The sequence below is a fragment of the Mizuhopecten yessoensis genome, unplaced genomic scaffold, assembly GCF_002113885.1.
Source record: "Mizuhopecten yessoensis strain PY_sf001 unplaced genomic scaffold, ASM211388v2 scaffold11069, whole genome shotgun sequence".
In the NCBI taxonomy this organism is placed as follows: Eukaryota; Metazoa; Mollusca; class Bivalvia; order Pectinida; family Pectinidae; genus Mizuhopecten; species Mizuhopecten yessoensis.
This window is the reverse complement of record NW_018408864.1, coordinates 1,170,484-1,191,377: the sequence shown is the minus strand read 5'-3', so window position 1 is coordinate 1,191,377 and position 20,894 is coordinate 1,170,484. Positions and strand designations below refer to the sequence as shown.

Genomic DNA, 20,894 nt, shown 5'->3' with positions numbered 1-20,894 from the left:
ACACCGCTTTCGTGAGGACGGATGCAGACGCCTCTTTCGTGAGGAAGGATGCAGACACATCTTTCGTGAGGAAGGATGCAGACACCTCTTTCGTGAGGAAGGATGCAGACACCACTTTCGTGAGGACGGATGCAGACACCTCTTTCGTGAGGAAGGATGCAGACACCCGCGTTGGTAAGGACTAATTCAGGTTTGTCTTTCGTATGAGTTACGGGAAGAAAATTGTTTTGTGAGAACAGCTGCAGACATGTTTTGGTAAGAACGACTCCGCATACATCTCTTTGGCGAGGATGACCCATTTTACCGGAGGACGGCTGCAGACACTGAGAATTGAAGCAGACATATCTTTCTGTCTTCCGATTTCCTATGTGGTACAGACAGCTGCAGCCAGATCTTTGGTGAGGATAGCTGCGCAGTCACCCCTTTTGTAAGAAGTTGCTCCACTGACACCTCTTTATAGCGGACTGGTGCCAGACAACTCTGTGATGAGGACGGCTGCAGACACTTCTTGTGGAGAGGACTTTTCTTTTATCCAGCAGGCTCCAGCGCAATTAATACCTGTGGAGACAACATGTAAGTTCTTGTTTTGGGATGAATTGATAATAATTATTTAAAACATTTATACAGCTCCCAATATAATCAGCTGTATTTTACCACACATACGTAGTCATCCTACAATAAAGAAAGAAAGAAAGAAATAAGAACAGACCTGAAACAGATTAGCCCACTTTAATTTGTCTTGCGATGTTTTTTTATTTATCACACTTTAATATTCGTCAAATATCTGCTGATTTTTTTCTAGATCCCAAAGAGGGCGGAAAAAATCCCTATGGTTGATTTTGTCCGACGTTTCTATATTTGTTACATCATTGTAAAAAGGCACCATGAATTTGATGTTGAACCGTATCGTTCTATGCATAACCATTCACTAAATGCGAATGTACAAATGGGAAAACCACCACCGACAACCTGGAGATCGTAATTATAAGCACGAAAACCTAAACATTAACAAATTATAGTACTATGTTGAACAAAACAGGTCAGTTTAAATTGATTCGCGTCAGATAATAACTCTAGGTCAGACAGCTTATATATCACCTTTCGTCTTTTGGCTTTGTCGCCCGCGAAAATACGCCTAGCGACAAAACAAAATAACGATTGAGAAAAATTTCAAATATCAATTAAGAACCGTAAAGTTAGTATACTTTCTGACATTTTTTAATATGTAATGAGATATAAAACTAGTAACATTTAATTTGTCAGTTTGAATACTGAAAATGTGACTTGTAGGTTTACCGCAATTTTTCACTGTTTGATTATCAGATGATGCTAAGCCTTCCATTCGAATGTTTTTATACATGAAAGACAAACAATTTCTTTATTATCTTAACTAAAGTCACTTGATGACAAAATAGTAGTGAACAAAGAGAAGTAACTCGAGGAAATCATTTTGACTTCCAGCTATACATAGTTCAAATCCGTGGTTGTCATATGATATCAGTTTTATTTTTGAAAAGAAAAACATATGAGATATCAATAATCTTATATAAGCCTGTATCGCTTTCGGAATTGACCAGAGCGATACTTTCCATTCAGTTCATTCAAAGATTTTCTGTAATTTTGTACATCTTTGCAGAGATGTATAATACATGTATACGTCTCTGATCTTTGCAGCGTATACAAAGATATTAATTTACCTACAAACTTAATGTTCTTGATATAAGCAAATATTACCAAATAATAGCAGATAACGGTAAAATGATATTGAGTAACCCATTCAGCCTTCTTGTCAAGCATGACAACATTTCGAATATGGCGCCAAAGATATCGCTATTATATCCCCAACTAGTTTGATGCAGTACAATGTCGTCAAAATTGTAAGTAGTTGTGCTGAACTGTAATAATTAGAAAATTAAATTATTTTCCGGTTGAATATAATATCTATTCCACTCATATGGCAGAATATACCGATATTTTCTGGAATGGCGAGATCGATAAATGCAGTCTTTGTAAATAGTTATATTGTTGCATGCTTAAAAATCAATAACTGTTTTTTTTTTATGTTGACCTTTTCATGTATCATATGCAAGTAATTTAGATTCTCGTTTTGAATTGTATCTATCAATTATTGATTTAACACTGTAGAGTCATGCTAACTGCGCTGTCATATGACCATATAGATATAGGTATTTAGAAATGTTTCTTTCATCTTTTGTTTATTTTTATGTCCAATATCATTTCAGCTTTGCTGCGTCCTCTGTTGCAAATATAACGGTAATTTTATTCATTTTTCAGCAAAGTGTATCTTCTCTTGCTTTTTGCTTATGATAATATTATCAGTTATATATATAAGCTAGTGTTTGATCGTGCCATCTGTAGTATTTACATGTGTCATAGATTATTTTTTTTATGTTTACTGTGATAACTGTTTGAACATTTTATGAGAGTTACGGTATACCACGGAATTAGTCCGTGGGTATACGTATATGTTTTAGATACCGGGGCAACAAATTTCACTTTTACGCCACGAAAAGGGAGCTATGAACAATGTAGTATGCTAGTGACGAGACGTGTCTAATGACTATGGTGACATAATTGATACTAATATTAACATATCTGATATTTTGCTTTACTGCGTGTCTATAACGTTATAATTATATTGAGGTCGGTCGTGAAAAGCTATCAAGTTAATTAGAGTTTGTGCTTAATCAGTCACGACTGAACCTGCTCCAAATTGCTATTTCAATAAATTGGTATATATACTGACAGCAATGCGAAAGACAATGCCAAGCTTTATATATATACCTACGTGAGGTCATGGTTTTCTTCTACCATTCCAAAAGTAAATATCCCGACTCCCTTTTAGTAATTTAATAATTGTATTTTCCTCAGTATTTTTTTTTCGTGTGAATAGATCTTATCCCGAGGTCTAGATTTAGGTTTGGTAATAGCGTATCTCTACGCCTTTTACTTTGAAAAACCTAACCGGATGCTTGGTGACGCTTTCAAGGATGACAAGGAATAATCACATTACTGGTCTGGTAGTCCCACCAAAGTAGACTATTCCCTTCCATCGTCACCGAGAAAGAATATATATACATTGTAAATTCGAGAACGAGGTTTTGTTTGACGACCTTTCACTTTGACCTCTCACCCGTCAAGAAAACATTCCAAGATGGCGGGCCTCACATTGAAAAAAGACGTCAATATGAAAACACGGAATACACATTCGTCTGGTTGGTATTTTATGATATATTAGGAAAGGGGAAACTCGACAAATGTCTATTTTACGTGTTTGTCTTCATCGTTTCAGGTTTAAGTGTCACGTTTAGAGTAAATACCCATTCAACATCTCGTACAAACTTCCTGCTTCGTTACAAAATTTAGCATGACGGGGTCACTGATGACACAGTAGAGTGGCGTGATGACATACGTAAGACAATGGTGTCGTCTGATTATCTAACCATGTCTGTTTTGTAACGGCTTTACTCTGATAAAAAAAACACTATTGTATACATCGAAATCATCAACTGACCACTCCATTGTTAAAATATAGGCCAATTCGAATTATCGGAGTAGTCAATTTTTGATTTTACTAACAATGATTTAAAATCTCGAACTAGGCCTAGTGTACACATATTGGTATTATAGTGTGAAGATATATTCAATTTTGGTCTCGTCGTCTTCCTTCTGGTGTCTAGATTATGGTTAAATTGACCATGATGACAAGACTTGATTTGACTTGCATCTTATTACTGTAATATATATATTAGGCCTATTGTATTGTTCAACACAACCAAATAAGAGGGGTAACATAATGATATGAAGATACGTTTTGCTGATCTGGCTTTTTTCCAATGTTAACCACAAAGCTTTAGGTGTGTTGTCAAATTCATTACATTAATTAAATTATATTACAGCTGGGCCACAAAGATCGACCATGACTGCATGAAATGAATGGCCATAGGATGATAGCTATAAACTGTGGTTAGGGGGACAGTTTCATTTTTTTGCCTCCATTGAAACCTCCATGTGTATTATAGACAGTATGTATCACATTTATAAGGACATTGGAAAATGGGATCTGTGATGGCCCTGTGATAATTAGATTCTCTATAACACATGTACAGCAGCGACTCAAGTGACACATTTCATGTATTTGTTCTATTTTCAGAATGATGTGACAATAACTGTAGACCAGTTTGTAGATGTAGGAGGCTGATCTCAAGGGTGGAGCTCTGAAGGTGACCATGGTTACCCACGCCAAACTCCAGTATTATCGCCACAACTATGGCCTGGTGTGTATCACTGGGTCGCTGGGGTGTCGCTGGCACCGCTACAAACAATCCCTGCGTGATAACAGAAAGGTGAGTTATTCACAGTTGAAAGTTGGCTCAGGTGTTTATTGCTGGCACACTGGCAGATTTATTATACATTTTTGTACGTAATCATTTTGACATTTTAGTTGAAAACTCCTTAGCCAATGGATTGATTTAAATGAAACTAATTAGAATTCAATATCAATTATCAGAATTGATTAGATACATGCATAATCATTTAATGTGTTAAGGTAGCATTGAATGTATGTATAATTTCAAAATTTTAGTCTGCACTAAATAGCATCAGCATCTTATGGGTGGTGGGCCCCCCTTTTTCTGAATTATATTCCAGATTAGTGCTCTGACAAATTTTATGAAAATTGCTTCATGTATCATTATGTTGTATAAAGTTCACACATTAAAATAAGCCTTTTTTAACCATTTCTTGGGTGGAATCTTACAGTTCTGTGTAATAATGCTAATACATTTACATGTAAAATGTAATTCATTTTTAGTAGTAGCTATATTTTGGCATAGTACTTATGATGTAGCCACCGAATAAAACACTTATATATCATCATGATAAAATATCGTTTGTAATTATTTAGATACATGTATACATGCATGGATGGAGAGTTATATATGTATATTTAGATACATGTAACATAGTAACGTGCATGGGGCTTTCTCTTGTTTTATACTTACAGATGGACTTCTGTGTGTTTGGGATCATGTCGTTAACGTTTCTCTTCCTCACCTTTCTCCTGTATGTCATTCTGATATCAAGAAACAACTTTGACGATTTTAATTGGTGAGTGATTAATAATGACCAGTAGGTACAAATAGAATGGTCGTTAGCTAATGTATGATTACCTAGTTGACACATTTACTGGTTACTCAGATGAAAGATCTGACTGGTTTGACAATCCTAATGAAGGCAAAATTTCCTCCCATCTCTTCGTATTTAAGATTAATAGAATTTCTCACCCCCTGAATCTTTCCCCGAGGGTTTATATTCCCCTATCTCACCCACAGAGGGGTGAATGATTCTTTTTCTCTTACCCTGTTCACCCATTGTGTATCATATACAAAACGTTATGTTAACGTCACAGGCTAAATTCAGGGTTGACGTGACGTTGATGGATTGTTGAGGTGACGTCATTTTATTGTTGAAGTGACTTCATATCATTGTTATGAATAGGGGAATCCCCCCATCTCAACCCTAAGGTGAGACAAGGAAATCTCACACCGGTAAAAGTGGGGATACACCTGCCCAGGGTAAGAGAAACATGTGTCCCATGTGGAACACCCATGTGGAATTAATACGTCTATCCCACATGAGGCACTCGGACTCAATGACCTGTATTATTATGATGTCACAATCAGATGACAGTGTTTTATTAATGGGTCACAATTGAAAATGCGTCAAAATGTCGTATTACTGACAGGCAATCCTACCATTAGCAACGTTAACACCTCAAAAACAGAATTATTGTTGTACAAGCTTGTCCTGAAAGTCTTGCATGAATCTGTGATTTGGAAGTATACCCAAATATGGCCTTAGTTTGTATAATATTTGGTATATTAGTTTGCTATACTTACTGTTGCCTTTGCGTTTTCTGTCCTGTTTTAGCCAAATTCTGGTAAAGAGGTCAGAGAAATAGCGTCAATCATCATGCAGGCATGAACAATATGGATATTCTACCTTCGGGTGCAGAATTTGGTGTCAGAACCTTGGCAAAGCCACGTGCACTGTTCTGACCCAAATTCTACACTATCTGTTAAAATTTTCATGTCCCATATACACAGTCTACATATTATTAATCTTCGTTAGCAATGAATTTGGTGTAGTTCATATTTTGTCAAGTTAAGTTGTTAGTTACAATTTGTTTAATTTTATTTTTTTAACAGGAGTTACAATTTGTTCTATTTTATTTTTTTAACAGGTTCATGTATAAGAACCTCAACAATTGGGCTCCATATTTTATTGTGCTGCTGTCTGTGATCTGTATACTTTTTACATACATTACTATACTAATGGTGAGTAGAGAATATACCTCTGCCTTTGATCTTACAGTCTAATTTTTACATACATATCTATACTAATGGTGAGAAGAGAATATACCTCTGCTTTTTAGCTCACCTGCCAAAAGGGCAAATGAACTTAAATGTCATGGTGCGTTGTCCGTCAACTTTTCCTTTAAACAACTTCTTCTGAAGAACAGACAGACGTAGAGCCATGATATTTGACTGAAAGCTTCCTTGGTAGGAGCCCAACAAAGTTTGCGAATGAAAATGACCTTGACCTGCTTTCAAAGTCACATGGGTCAAATATGTCAAACGGTTCAAACTACTTCTGAAGAATTAAAATTCATAAAATTATAATATTTGGCTGGTGACTTCCTGGGATAGAGCGCACCAAAGTTTGCGAATGAAAATGACCTCAACCTACTTTAGAGGTCACAGAGGTCTTCATCATTTTAAAGGATTTGTTCTCAAGAACTAAAAGGAATGGATTCATAAGAATTGGCTGGTAGCATTTTGGAATAGAGCTAACCAGTTTGAGAAGGATAATGACATTGACCTACTTACAAGGTCACAGGGAAAAATACGTCAAGCAACTTCTGAAGAAGAATCAAAAAGCATAGAATCTTGTAATAATATTTTGCTGGTAGTTTCAACAGATGGAGCCAACAAAGTTTGCGAGGAAAATAATTTTAGTGCAATATAATATTTAATGAGAATATTTTGCTATGACTGCTTTAATATTCAGGTGAGCGATACAGGCCCTCTTGGGCCTCTTGTTCAGAAGGAATGTACCTCAGAAAAAGGTTACTTGCTCATAAATGCTATCAAGGCTGATGCTGCAGAGTCATAATAAAACAAACAGATCATACAGATTGAAATTTTTCGATGGCTTGTTCATTGATTTTAGAAATTTCTACTGATTTATTTAGCTACTTGAAATAAAGTATGGTTGTGGGCATATAGTTTTTGTACACTGCAAATTATTTGCAGAGGTAAAAATCTAACATATATTTAATTTTTATGTTGTCTATAGTATAATATTCCTGTGTATTATACCAGTTTTCTGATACATTGCAACAGTCCTATTAATGGGATGTCAATGAATTTACTATGCTACCTTTTTTGTATCAGATATTCCTTACTTTACTGTATTACATTGTAACAGTCCTAGTTAGGATATCAATGGATGCTATCCTCTTTTTATACCATGTATTTCTTACTTCACTTTTTATTCTTCAGCTCCTTTCCCTCTGTCACATCATACATGGTCACCAGCTGTATGTACATCCTGTACATGTTATATTTATCTTCTTCTGTCTGGCCTGCTGTATCGCTGGAGCTGTCAGCTACTCCGAGCTATGGGCTACTGAGTGGTTTGCCATCTGGCTGTCTCTTAAGGTAGGCTGATGTACAAACACAGGACTTAATAGCATTACATAGATATGGTCATGTGTATATATATAAGCAATACATTTAAGATGGATTTTAATGTATGATGATTATCCCAGTTTAACAAAAGTTGACTCCAATCACCCAATCAAATGAATCAACCTCCAGAGTCCTATAAGAGAAATATTTGAATCTATTGTCTTGGTGTCTGGAAAATATAGAAAAAATTGGATCAAATGACCAGGTTAGTGTATACTTAATATAATATGATTTTGGTGTTAAAAGTGAACTGGAAAACAAAGTTCATGACTGTCTATTGAACAATCCTTTTTGTTTCAGGTCATTGGTCCATTCCTGCAAATTGGCAGTGTAATATTAATGACATCAATATCGTATGTCATTATAGGACAGTGGTTTACCCTGACCAAGTGGTGTAAGTAGTCACTAGCTAAGTGCATCCCTAAACATGACTAGTTTGTTACTTCTTACTACACCATTTTCCTGTGACTACTAAAATTCTCTTATTTGAATCGTATTCGTTTTTGTACCTGGTAGTTTCAAGATGTTAATGCTGAAATATGTAAAGGCAAAACATGCTGAAATATCTTAAAATATTTAGTCGGCAACATACAGGACACGAAACATACAAGGTACAAAGTCAAAATATCAGTCAAAGTGATTAGAAAACATTAGAAGTTGTGAAATACCAAAACAACCTTTTGCAGAAACACCTTTACCTTCCTGCCATTTACAGTGTAGGTTCTGTTGAAACTTGTTTTCTAGTCACCACTAATCCAGATTTCCTGCTATCCAATTTGTGGTTCTGGGGACAAGCCTACATTTTCTATTTCCAACCATCTAGGCTTATCCATCCCTTCTATAATCAGCAAGTTTCAGGAATCAATGTATGCCCTGCAGAAGGAATGATAGAATTCATGTTAATTGTTGGACAATAGCCTGAAGAACCTGAGGGAGCAAAAGTGCTTGGACTGCAATTTTTGGAACTTCTGTGTTATGCTGGAATGGTTTAAACATGATTATATTTAATACAACTTTATTATCAATAATGTCAGTATAACATTATGTGTAGTGAAATATCATCCACCAGACAATTAACATACTTGTTAGTTGGTCTGTTGTAATTATGATTACATGTATAAAATTAATCATATGAAAAACTATAAAACTCTTTCATGCCCAGGGGTTTAGGATAGGGGTCGGGTGGAATTTCCCTATCCTACACCCCTGGGCTTGAAAGAGTATTTTTTCGCTCATTCCAACTACCAGAATAAGCTCTGAAATTATGAAAATGAGTTTAGACTGGCTACCATTTTGAAAATATCAGTTTTCCCCTGAGCATTTTAGACGAAAACGAAAGTCAGCCAGATTTAGCATACCCCATGTATATTTGCAAACAGAGTTTGCACTGAAAAATGTATCTCGTCTTTCTAATTTGTACGGTGAATATGTTGTAAAAGGTTTTAACTTCATCACATCATTGTTGAACCATTGTGACGTCACGTCACATGAAATGGGGTATAAGATAGATATGTCCTACACCCCTTTCTTACCCTGGACAGCTCTATCTTACACACAGGGAAATAAGAGAATTGTATTTGATTGACTTTGTCAATTAAGATAATTTTACGTAACATTTGTTTGGCTTTCAGACTTGCAGATGTTTTGGTTGTGTGTATATTTAGCTGTGATGGTTGGACTGTATATATCTCCCGTGTTTATTGACTCGCCCTGTGTGGTGGCGACCACTAAACTACCACCCAAGCCATTTATCATAGGTCACAGAGGAGCATCTGGAGTAAGTACTCTTTGTTGTAGCCCTGACTCTAACACCAGGTGTTGTAAACCAAACAGGGGCATGCAATGCAGAAAGTTTTTATAAGTTTTAGTGAGATATCAAGTAAACTATATGCTCTGTAATAGGAACATGTCCAAAGGTATAGGATAAGGGAATTCCATCCAAGGGGTTTTCAAATTTATTAAGAAAAGTTCTTTTTACATAACCAATAAGGTTGTCTATGTGACGTTTCAATGACTAGTACGATATGTACACTGTAGACCATTCAGTATCATTACTCTAGATCTACCTACTTCATTTCTTAAAAGATTTTGATCAAAGTTTATACAGATGAACATTATTCTACATTACAAAATTCTCTCAGTAATTCGTTTTTTCTCTGTAGTTTAAATTTCTCTTAAATTTATGTATCTTAGTATTTTTCTGTTAAATATTTATATTTCTCTGTATTACGTATATTTCAGATTGCTCCAGAGAATACTATGATCTCATTTGAGATTGCTGATCAATATGGAGTTTTAGGATATGAAGCTGATGTGAGAATCAGGTAAAGGATAACACATTTCCACCAATGAGTTTCCATGTGAAGACAGTGAATATACTGCATGTCTCATTTTCACTGTACATGAAATATTATATCACCCATTGTGATATCTGTTAGACTGTTAGTGTTTTGTTTCATTCAAAATTGATATTTGTGTCATCACAGTGGTGATTTGAATATTTTGTTTTTGAAATGACCAAAACACAATTAGATGCAGACAAGTTTGAACAACTATAAAATAAATGTTTTTGTTAATTGCGATATTCCATAACACATACCATACCTACAATTACAAACTATATATTGATCAGTGAAGCTAACCATACCTACAATTACAAACTATATATTGATCAGTGAAGCAGACCATGCCTACAATTACAAACTATATATTGATCAGTGAAGCTAACCATGCCTACAAATACAAACTATATATTGATCAGTGAAGCTTACCATGCCTACAATTACAAACTATATATTGATCAGTGAAGCAGACCATACCTACAATCAAACTATATATTGATCAGTGAAGCAGACATCCGAAGAACTAAACATTTCGGGTAACTTGTATTAATCATGTGACTAAGATGTTGTATTTTATTTTACAGTTTTGACGGTGTACCATTTTTACTCCATGACTCAACTTTTGCCAGAACTACAAATATTGCCAATGTCTTTCCCGATTTAATAAAAACAGATTGTTCCATGTTCAACATATCTCAGATACAGCAGTTAGATGCTGGGTCTTGGTTTGTAGAGGTAAGATCTCAGATATAACAGTGTGATGCTGAGTCTTGATTTTAAAGACGAGAGCCCCTTGGTAAGATAATTATGGGCATACAGATGTCATCATGAGTCTTTGTGTACATGAACCTAAATGTATGTTTTCATGATCTTTAATTAACATCCCTAAGTTATACAATAGTGACGGAACTTGTTAGTCCTGTAAGACAAATTCAGATATAATTAGCTTTCCTGTCAAAAAGACCTAAAACTGATTAAGAAGCACTAAAAAAAAACTAATTAAAAAAAAACTATCTTGAAAGGGTAAAAATAAGCCTTGAATTTGGCCAAGTGATTATTTAACTAAGTTTGTATATTAATTTTAGTGATTTTGTGTTATTCTTCATAAAAACTAAATCAGAAATACAAGAAAAATGAAATATCTGTTGTCTGGTGTTAGTATGGTAAGTCTAGAAGCTGGATCTTTACTGAAAAAGAATCTACAAAAGCCTGAAAATACTTTGAATTTCTTAGTTGTAAGGGCCCTGTATACTTATTTTAGTGCACTGAAATCTAAGTGACTTATCAGATTTAAACAGACTAGAACAACGATGAACTGAAGCACTCACATCTCTGCAATAGAAAACTAACGGTAGTTGCGAAAATTTTAATCAGTGCAATCGTAATTTCGCCCGATATCTAAATTGCGAAAAGTGCTATAATTAGAACACGATTTTCAATATATGATATATACTGACTTCCCGTTTTATACAGACTGACCCGATGGTGACCATGAGCAGTGTGTCATCAAAGAACAAGGTGCTTTACAAACAGCAGAAAATTCCTACACTTCTTGAATTTCTCAAGTTTGCCAACAAAACAGGCAAGGTTGTCGTGTTTGATTTTCTTTTGCCTTCAAAATCACATCCATTCTACTCAGACATGGGACCTTTCCACAACGCCATACACGAGTCCGGCATTGATCCCAAGACGGTATGTGGGGGAGTAGGCGAGAGGAAGCACATTGTGGTACATGTAGTAGCGATTTGTTTGAAGTAACACTTTGGTTTGTTTATGTTTTACGCCCTATTAACAGCTATGGTCATTTAAGGACGTGCCAGGTTCTGGTGGTTCTCGGAGAAAAACCTCCGACATATGACCAGTACCTGGCGACTGATCCACGCAGGTCTCGATCCCATGACCCAGTGGTGGAGGGCTAGTGGTAGCAAAATGTCAGATGCCTTAACCACCTGGCCAACGTAGCCCTTGTAGTAACACAGCTGTGTCTTACCTCTATAACATAGGTGGGCGCTGGTCTGCTATTTTTATTGGACATGATTGTGCTGACTGCACCTCTTATTTCCGAAGCACTGTTTCTTTGATGCAGTTTCTGCCAAAAATCTGGGTGGAACAACATTAGGCATGAAAATCTCACTTAAATTGTTCAAAACTTTATGACAATAATGTATCTTACAGTTCATGTAAAATAAATCCCATTTATATTACACAGGCACAAAAATATAGTATACACAGTATTACTACTATAACGCACAAAATGCGTGTCTCTAGATCTGTTGTGAAAGAATGGTCAAGGAAATACAAGAGCAACATTGCTTCCTGGGTTGATCCAAAGTAGCAGCGGGGTTTCAAATGGAACAAATCATTACAATTTTTAGCCATCAGATAAATCATTCCACTTGTTGAATGTAGTATGTAGTCCATTTTTGTATCAACTGGGTAATCATGTGATATTTTCACTTTTTGGTTTAGACATGGTATCTGCTTCACTTCAAAAGGTGAAAAGTCATTGTTTTTGAGATAAGAATAAATTTAAGGAAAGGAATATTTATTGTAACAAGTTGAACACAGAAATGTCAACTTGTAAAGGCGCTATATTTTGTCGAAATCCAAACTTTGAAATTTTGATTGTTAGCATCAGGAAAATCAGCCACAGGCAGTTAGAGGTTTAACATGGTAAGATACTTTTGACAAGCGCTGTTTAACCTCTAACTAACTGTGGCTGATTTTTGTAGAGGTTACATAGCACTTGTCAAAAGTATCTCGCCATGTTAAATCTCTAACTTTATTGGAGTAAGCTGTGTTTATGTCAGATCACTTTTCTCTACTGTTCCTATTACAAACTTTAAAGGGTTTATTTTGCTAGAAGCATGTATATATATGTATCTCTATACTTTGGCTTGCTATCAATTAAACACAAAACAGCCTAATGTTTGTTATAATCAACATCTATTTCATCCTGTGTATTCTACTAGATGGGGCCTCAGGTTAACATATCTGTCCATCAGTTAGTCTGTGAATTTGTTTTCATGGCCATATCTCATACACTTTCTTTCTTAACCTACAAATGACAAATGTTGTGTGTGCATACCTCTTGGAGAGTGCTGCATGGTAAAGTTAGGTCTTGATAGCATTTTGTAGCTCTTTAATTTGTTCACTTCGATTTTATTTTTTCTGGGGCATATTTCATATTCTGTTACGTATTATTGTGATATTTAAATACATAATGGCCTGTCAGGTATGGTGGTGTTTGTATTAAATTATTACCCTGTCAGGTATGGTGGTGATTGTATTAAATTATTACCCTATCAGGTATGGTGGTGATTGTATTAAATTATTTCCCTGTCAGGTATGGTGGTTGATTGAATTAAACTATTATCCTGTCAGATATGGTGGTTGTTTGTATTAAACTATTACCCTGTCAGGGATGGTGGTTGATTGTATTAAGCTATTACCCTGTCAGGAATGGTGATGATTGTATTAAATTATTACCCTGTCCGTTGTGGTGGTGATTGTATTAAATTCTTACCCTGTCGGGTATGGTGGTTGATTGTATTAAACTATTTCCCTGTCAGGTATGGTGGTTGATTGAATTAAACTATTATCCTGTCAGATATGGTGGTTGTTTGTATTAAACTATTACCCTGTCATGTATATATGGTGTTGATTGTATTAAATTATTTCCCTGTCAGTTATGGTGGTGATTGTATTAAATTATCTCCCTGTCAGGTATGGTGGTTGATTGTATTAAACTATTACCCTGTCAGGTATGGTGATGATTGTATTAAATTATTACCCTGTCAGTTGTGGTGGTGATTGTATTAAATTATTACCCTGTCGGGTATGGTGGTTGATTGTATTAAATTAATACCCTGTCAGGTATGGTGGTTGATTGTATTAAATTATTACCCTGTCAGGTATGGTGGTGATTGTATTAAATTATTACCCTGTCGGGTATGGTGGTTGATTGTATTAAACTATTACCCTGTCAGGTATGGTGGTGATTGTATTAAAGTATTACCCTGTCAGGTATGGTGGTGATTGTATTAAAGTATTACCCTGTCAGGTATGGTGGTGATTGTATTAAATTATTAACCTGTCAGGGATGGTGGTTGATTGTATTAAACTATTATCCTGTCAGATATGGTGGTTGTTTGTATTAAACCATTACCCTGTCAGGTATGGTGGTTGATTGTATTAAATTAATACCCTGTCAGGTATGGTGGTTGATTGTATTAAACTATTTCCCTGTCAGGTATGGTGGTGATTGTATTAAATTATTACCCTGTCGGGTATGGTGGTTGATTGTATTAAACTATTACCCTGTCAGGTATGGTGGTTGATGAGTGTGGAAGACAAACTCAGCGAAGGCTACACGCCAGTTGTCAGGGAATACTCACCTCCAGATGTTCTCCGCCAGAAGCATATCTACAACACTAACATAGAATTCAGTAGTATCTCTATTGATCAAATAAGGTAAGTACATAACTTTTCCCCTCAATTTTCAATGAAACCAACAATCTCCCATTACAAATGTATATTAGTCTGACTCCGTGTCCTAAATAGTTTAGTCTTCCATAATGTTCCATTTATAATATACATGATGGGTTGATATCCACTTGATAACATTGCTTGCTGCCATTGGTTCGGAAAAAGGTTTCAGTAAATGAAAAAACCTAAATACCAATTGAAGTGAAAAAGATAGTTCTCTAACTGCTATTATTTAGAATTAAGAATAGTAATCATTGATGACAACTATATTAGTTCGGATGATCTCTCTGTCATGTCATTGAAACCTTTGTCTTAACTGGGATCATTTGTCCAGTACACGACCACTTTGGGACCACTTTGTCCTGACCGGGATCACTTTGTCCCATCTGGAACAGTTTGTCCTGTATTGGTACTACGTTTTGTGTCTGTGACTAGTTAGTTTTGTGTGTGACCACTTTATCCTGTCATGTTTCAGGGAGTACCGGGCCAATAACATCACTACCAATATACACACCGTCAACAAAGGCTGGTTTCTGTCTCTGTTCTGGTGTGTGGGCACAACCAGCATCAGTACTAATAACTGTCACACCCTCTCTCAGATGGAACGGCCAGTGTGGACTCTGGTGAGTTACTAACCCACATTTACCACAGTGTTTACAATACACTGGATAACCATCACTTAGCTTATATTATTACAGTATCAGATTTCCTCGGTGTAACTTGTCTTTTTATCCCTGTGAAAAAAATTCAGGGAGATGTAGCTGTCGTGCGGTGTTCATCCATCTGTCAGTCTGTATGCCTTAAGTCACTTCCCTTGCCATTGTTTTCATCTTGCATTTACAATTCCTAGAAAGCTTCATTGGAAAGGGGTGGAGTTCGAAGTGGATAGGTGTTGAGATATTACACAAATATTTCAATATGGTGAGTGGTTAGGGACACAACTTTAACATTCCTGTGTCAGTGTTCTCCCCAGAAATATTTTGATGTGCTATGGTATTCTTTAACCCTTCCATCATATAGCGCGGCGCTGTCAACCATTACTGCATCGCAACCCATCTATCGTGCGCGACACCACTTTGAGAAAGGAAACTCAAAACAAGAATTATAGTTGATGTATTTAATTTTAAATAAATAGCATTACTTATCTTCATGATATTGTATTATTGCTCATTTTCTTGCCCTATTCCTTGTGGCCATAGTGTGTGACCTGAATTTTAGACTTTTGTGTACTTTTTTTATTGTATAAATTGCATAAAACAAAAGGTTAATAAGTTTTAGACAGTCAAAACAATGATAAGACGAGATATGTACTAACAGGGTGTTTTACTTGTAGCTGCCGAGGAACTACCTGATTCTGTGGGTGACGGTCGATGTGCTGTCTGCCATACTTGTTATAGTGATATTTATTGTACAGAGGTATGTACACCACAACATTTTAACATATGTCACTGCAACTTAGGTTGACATGCATGTTATCTCTATTGTATTTTTAATTTCATAACATTTAAAGATTTTTGTTCAAATTGCTTGTTCGACTTGCAAAAATTAATACAGTACATGAAGAAAGGCTGCTGCTAACACAGTTATTAATTAAGTCTATTTAGTAAAGTCTATTTCAAGTCTCCCATTGAAATTTGATATTCAAGATAAAGTCACTGAACTAAAGCTTCTAAATTTAATAGAACATTTAGATTGCTCTCAATGTTACACTAAAATGGCCATACTATAGAATGTTTAAACTCACTCCCCATGTCACATGACTGATCAAAACAGAAATGGCCGTACTATAGAATGTTCAAACTCACTCCCCATGTCACATGACTGATCAAAACAGAAATGGCCGTACTATAGAATGTTCAAACTCACTTCCTATGTCACATGACTGATCAAAACAAAAATGTCCGTACTATAGAATGTTCAAACTAACTCCCCATGTAACATGACTGATCAAAACAGAAATGGCCGTACTATAGAATGTTCAAACTAACTCCCCATGTCACATAACTGATAATAACAGAAATGGCCGTACTATAGAATGTTCAAACTAACTCCCCATGTCACATAACTGATCAAAACAGAAATGGCCGTACTATAGAATGTTCAAACTCACTTCCCACAAACAACCTTTAAACCACAATACTACTAGTATGTAAGTTTCCACCTTTTATAAGCTAAATGTTCATAAGTTTATCTTTGTGTACAGTTTAGTCTCTAGTGATCATTCAATGATGAAAGTGAATGTTTAAGGGGAATTTTATTTTCAAGGGAAGTTTGATGTGTAAGGGAAATGTGATGTTTAGGGAATTGTGATGTTTAAGGGGAGTGTGATGTTCAAGGAGAGTGATGTTTTAAGGGGTAGTGATGTTTAAAGGGAGAGTGATGTTTTAAGGGATAGTGATGTTCAAAGGGGTTGTGATGATTAAAGGGTTTGTGATACTAAAGTAGAGAGCGATGTTTAAGGGGAGTGTTATATTTAAGAGGATTGTGATGTTTAAGGGGATTGTGATGTTAAAGGGGAGAGTGATGTTTAAGGGGAGAGTGATGTTTAAGGGGATTGTGGTGTTCATGGGGAAAGTGTGTGATGTTCAAAGGGATTGTGATGTTTAAGAGGATTGTGATGTTTAAGAGGATTGTGGTGTTTAAGGGGAGTGTGATGTTAAAGGGGAGTGTGATGTTTAAGGGGAGTGTGATGTTAAAGGGGAGTGTGATGTTTAAAGGATCTGTAACAGATCTTCCTGCTCACAGTGCTGCTGTATATGTGTTGTAGTTTACGGATGCGGAAATACAAATACACCTTGAATGACAATGTCATGAGCAATAACTCAGTTTTGGAAACAGGTTTTGTACCTCACTCATTTAAACAGAACTTTGCTCAGTTTCTGCCTGTATTGGGATATACTTACTTGATATCTCAGCATATATTGTAATCCTATATTATAGCGTTAAGTAACTATTACTTCACAATACTATGCATGTATAACTGTACATGATTGACACCTTGGCTAATTCTACTTGTTACAGAGATGGGGGAGGGGGGTGTTGTTTAGAAGGCTCACTCAAACTTTGTTTGTAAGCAAATTTAGTATTTTGTCATGATGACCTATTCTCCATTATGTAAATGTTGTAAATGTAAATCTATGTAAATTCAGGTGTTGTAGCGCTCTTTACTTAAAAGCTTTTGGATATGCCTGTGTGCCCAAACATTGCATTGTATAATTTACCTTGACTTATTTGAGAACCATTCAATGACATGACATGTATGTGAAGGAGAGGTAACTCTGTAGCCTCTCAATCTGTGTGATGTAGTGCCTATTCCTACAATGCTTATCAAACCAGTATTCACTGTGATTTAGAAGTAACTTGAAGCCACTCTCACTTGTTGCAGCATGTAGAAACCTGTAGTGGCCTGGTGCCTTTTCAAGCAGAAGCATGAGATATTTCCCCAGTTGGACTGTGGGGTCAACTTGTCCATGATGACTTAATTTTCCTCCTATTTCCTCTACATTTACAAAACTTGCTATACTAAGCAGCTTGGGAAGTTTTGGGGTTTCTTGAATTGCTTCCTTCATTATGTTTTCCATCTGTTGCCGTTTTCCATACAACTGTCCATTTATCTTTGTTTTCCATCTGCCATATATCCTTTATCATCTTGTTCCGTCAATTACTTAACTCTATTAGTATACATTGAGTTTAGAAGGGAACTACATTGCATGTGGTGGCATACATTGTTTCAGACCCACAGAACTCCTGTTGTAGCACGATGTAGTCTGTGTCACTTTACTAACTTATCTGTGTGTTCATCTTCAGTAGTGATGGACAACCTTACAAACAATGATGTATATGTATCTGTCAGTTTTAAATGTCCAGACTACAGCCATCTTCAATGCCCGTCCTGCCCTGTTTTAACTGAACCAGATGCAAATTAAAAAGTTTATATTTATTCAATGCCTTAATTTATGCAATAAATCTGTTGTATTGGCTATGGTGAGTGACAACCATTGTGTAACATTATGCTGCTTTTGTTACAGGATCCAGAGACAGGGCACCAAGTACAGTCCAGAGTCTCAGTCTCTTAACTGGGAGGCACAGAGCCAGCAAGTTCAGCAAAACGCCAGGAGTCACCAGCGTGCTGATAGCTACAGACGTAACAGACGGGCAATGAAGGAGAAACTACTGATGAGGGATGTAGCCTCAGAGCTTTTTGACGTAGAACCAGAGGTGGATGATCTTGGCATAGAGAGTAACTACACAGTACAATCTGCCGACGGCCGAGTCATGGCTGCAACATTCCATCAAGAGCGAAACGGGTATCAGACAAGCTATCAGGACCCCAGTCGTGTACAGTCGGACAGTATAGTGAACCTTTAACTCTCCGAGTGCTTTAAGTGTGAACACTAAATGAGGTGGGACATTGGGTTGGTGGGTCACTTCACGTGTGTGCACCTGACAGGTGGGACACTGGGTTGCAAATTGGTTGTGTACCTGACATGCTGGACATTATGTTGGTGGGGCATGTTTACAGGGAAGACACAGACTAGGGAGTGTCGTGTGCTTGGGGGACTACAAACTTACTCAAAACTTTAACAAATTTTATGTGATACTAAATAGTACTATTAGTTAAGTGTTTGCGAGTGGATGAATGTTGATTGTTAACGTTTAAAGTTATCATATTATCACACCACGACTGTTATGTACGTACTTAATACACCCTTGTAATATGTGTATCATCTCATATCACTTATTGTGTGGTCAGAATTACGATAATAGACCTTACCGGTAGGTGATGTTCTTTAAGATGACTTTGTGATGCGCCCATTGAAGATATTAGAAATGGTTTTAAATGGGGTTGTAGACTTGACAATGGTCAAGAGGAAAGTGCTTTTCGTGAATACTGTGTATTCGTATATGACAATGTGATATAACAGGAAGCTTGAATTTCAAACTTCTAATTCTTATTGAGATTTACAAAGCTTGTCCTCAAATTTTTATTTATCTTGGTAAGACCTTGATGAACTGAAATTTCAAGACGTGTTTCATTTATCTCAGGAAATGGAAACTCCTTTAAGATCCTATATGAACCTGTACAATATACCATAAATATTTATTGCGATAATTTACATAGATAAGTTATTGCTGTGATTTGAAGGGGAAAAAAATCATTTGATGATTTCAGTAGGGAGAACATGAACTGTTCTGTGAGATATCCAAAGAATGTTATGATAAATACAGATATAAAAAAAATCCACACATAAGGAGAAAATGAATTATTCTGTGTGATATCCAAAGACTTATATAATATAAAAAAAATCCATGCATACACGTATATATATATACATGTGATGGACCGATTGTATGTTGGCTAGATCTGTATAATATTACACATTCTGAATTGTTTCTTTTTCAAAGGGTTGCCAAATATAGATGGAGGATTTGAGAGGTTATAGTTTGGCTTTTGTGATCTCTTACATATCTCGATGTTATACTTTATGTATCATGTAGATCTGTGGTGTATATTGCATTTTGAAAATAAACTTATTTGAATTATATTTGAAATAAACTTTTTTGAACAATGTTTGAAATTAAGTTATTTGGAAAATATTTCAGATAAACTTATTTGAACTATTTTTGAAATTAACTTATTTGAAAATTATTTGAAATTAACTTATTTGAACAAATTTTATATCAACTTATTTGAACAACATTTAAAATTTACTTATTTGAACAATGTTTGAAATTAACTTATTTGGAAAAAAAATAGTACTTCATGATGTAACATATTCAAATTCTTATTTTAACTTGTATACTTTTATCCCTCCAATGACCATGCTGGGTGTTTCCAATAATTTGTATTTTATTGATACAAAATTACACATATTTTTCTTTGGTGGGTCATTCTGTATTTCTTAAGTTGTTGTTTTATACTTAGAAATATGAAATTTGATGTAGTCAGCTGATACCACTGTAAGATAGACAACACAAGAAACATTATATAGAGGTTCCCCTGTGATATAAAGCTAGCATCATAACATTTACTGTTTGTAAGATTTCATATGATTTCTTAGGCTCCTGCAGCATATAGCTAGTAAGGTTTTAAGTGTTTCTGGTTGGTCTGTCTATCTAGCCACTCAACATCTTGGTCAAACTTTTCAGTTCTAAAATTGTAATACCACAAGTCCATCAGTCATCAGACGTTATTTGTGGATACATCTCGGTGTTCTATCATTGTAATACCACAAGTCCATCAGTCATCAGACGTTATTTGTGGATACATCTCGGTGTTCTATCATTG

General features: G+C 35.7%; 1 protein-coding gene across 3 annotated transcripts; it reads left to right on the top strand.

Annotated features, from left to right (window-relative positions):
• The first annotated feature begins 3,149 nt into the window (after positions 1-3,149).
• On the top strand, positions 3,150-20,178 carry LOC110465327 (glycerophosphodiester phosphodiesterase domain-containing protein 5-like). Of its 3 annotated transcripts, none has more exons than XM_021521062.1 (15): positions 3,150-3,236; positions 3,921-3,987; positions 4,175-4,367; positions 5,027-5,130; positions 6,266-6,359; positions 7,587-7,745; positions 8,076-8,169; positions 9,407-9,552; positions 10,017-10,099; positions 10,702-10,852; positions 11,591-11,809; positions 14,445-14,590; positions 15,081-15,228; positions 15,939-16,021; positions 18,634-20,178. In XM_021521062.1, exons 3-15 carry the CDS (start codon positions 4,251-4,253, stop codon positions 18,971-18,973), a joined length of 1,884 nt encoding a protein of 627 aa, XP_021376737.1. In that variant the 5' UTR covers positions 3,150-3,236; positions 3,921-3,987; positions 4,175-4,250; the 3' UTR covers positions 18,974-20,178. The 3 variants fall into 3 exon arrangements, with proteins under 3 accessions (XP_021376737.1, XP_021376738.1, XP_021376736.1); XM_021521063.1 differs by lacking the exon at positions 3,921-3,987 and adding an exon at positions 17,373-17,443 and having other exon boundaries at positions 18,634-18,850; XM_021521061.1 differs by lacking the exon at positions 3,921-3,987.
• Positions 20,179-20,894: the final 716 nt, after the last annotated feature.

Bases quoted from the DNA above. Each gene is read 5' to 3' on its own strand.
- LOC110465327 (XM_021521061.1), top strand. From the start codon at position 4,251: ATGGTTACCCACGCCAAACTCCAGTATTATCGCCACAACTATGGCCTG. The intron at 10,100-10,701 runs GTAAAGGATAAC...TTTATTTTACAG, and splicing joins GAAGCTGATGTGAGAATCAG to TTTTGACGGTGTACCATTTT. The intron at 10,853-11,590 runs GTAAGATCTCAG...CGTTTTATACAG, and splicing joins CTGGGTCTTGGTTTGTAGAG to ACTGACCCGATGGTGACCAT.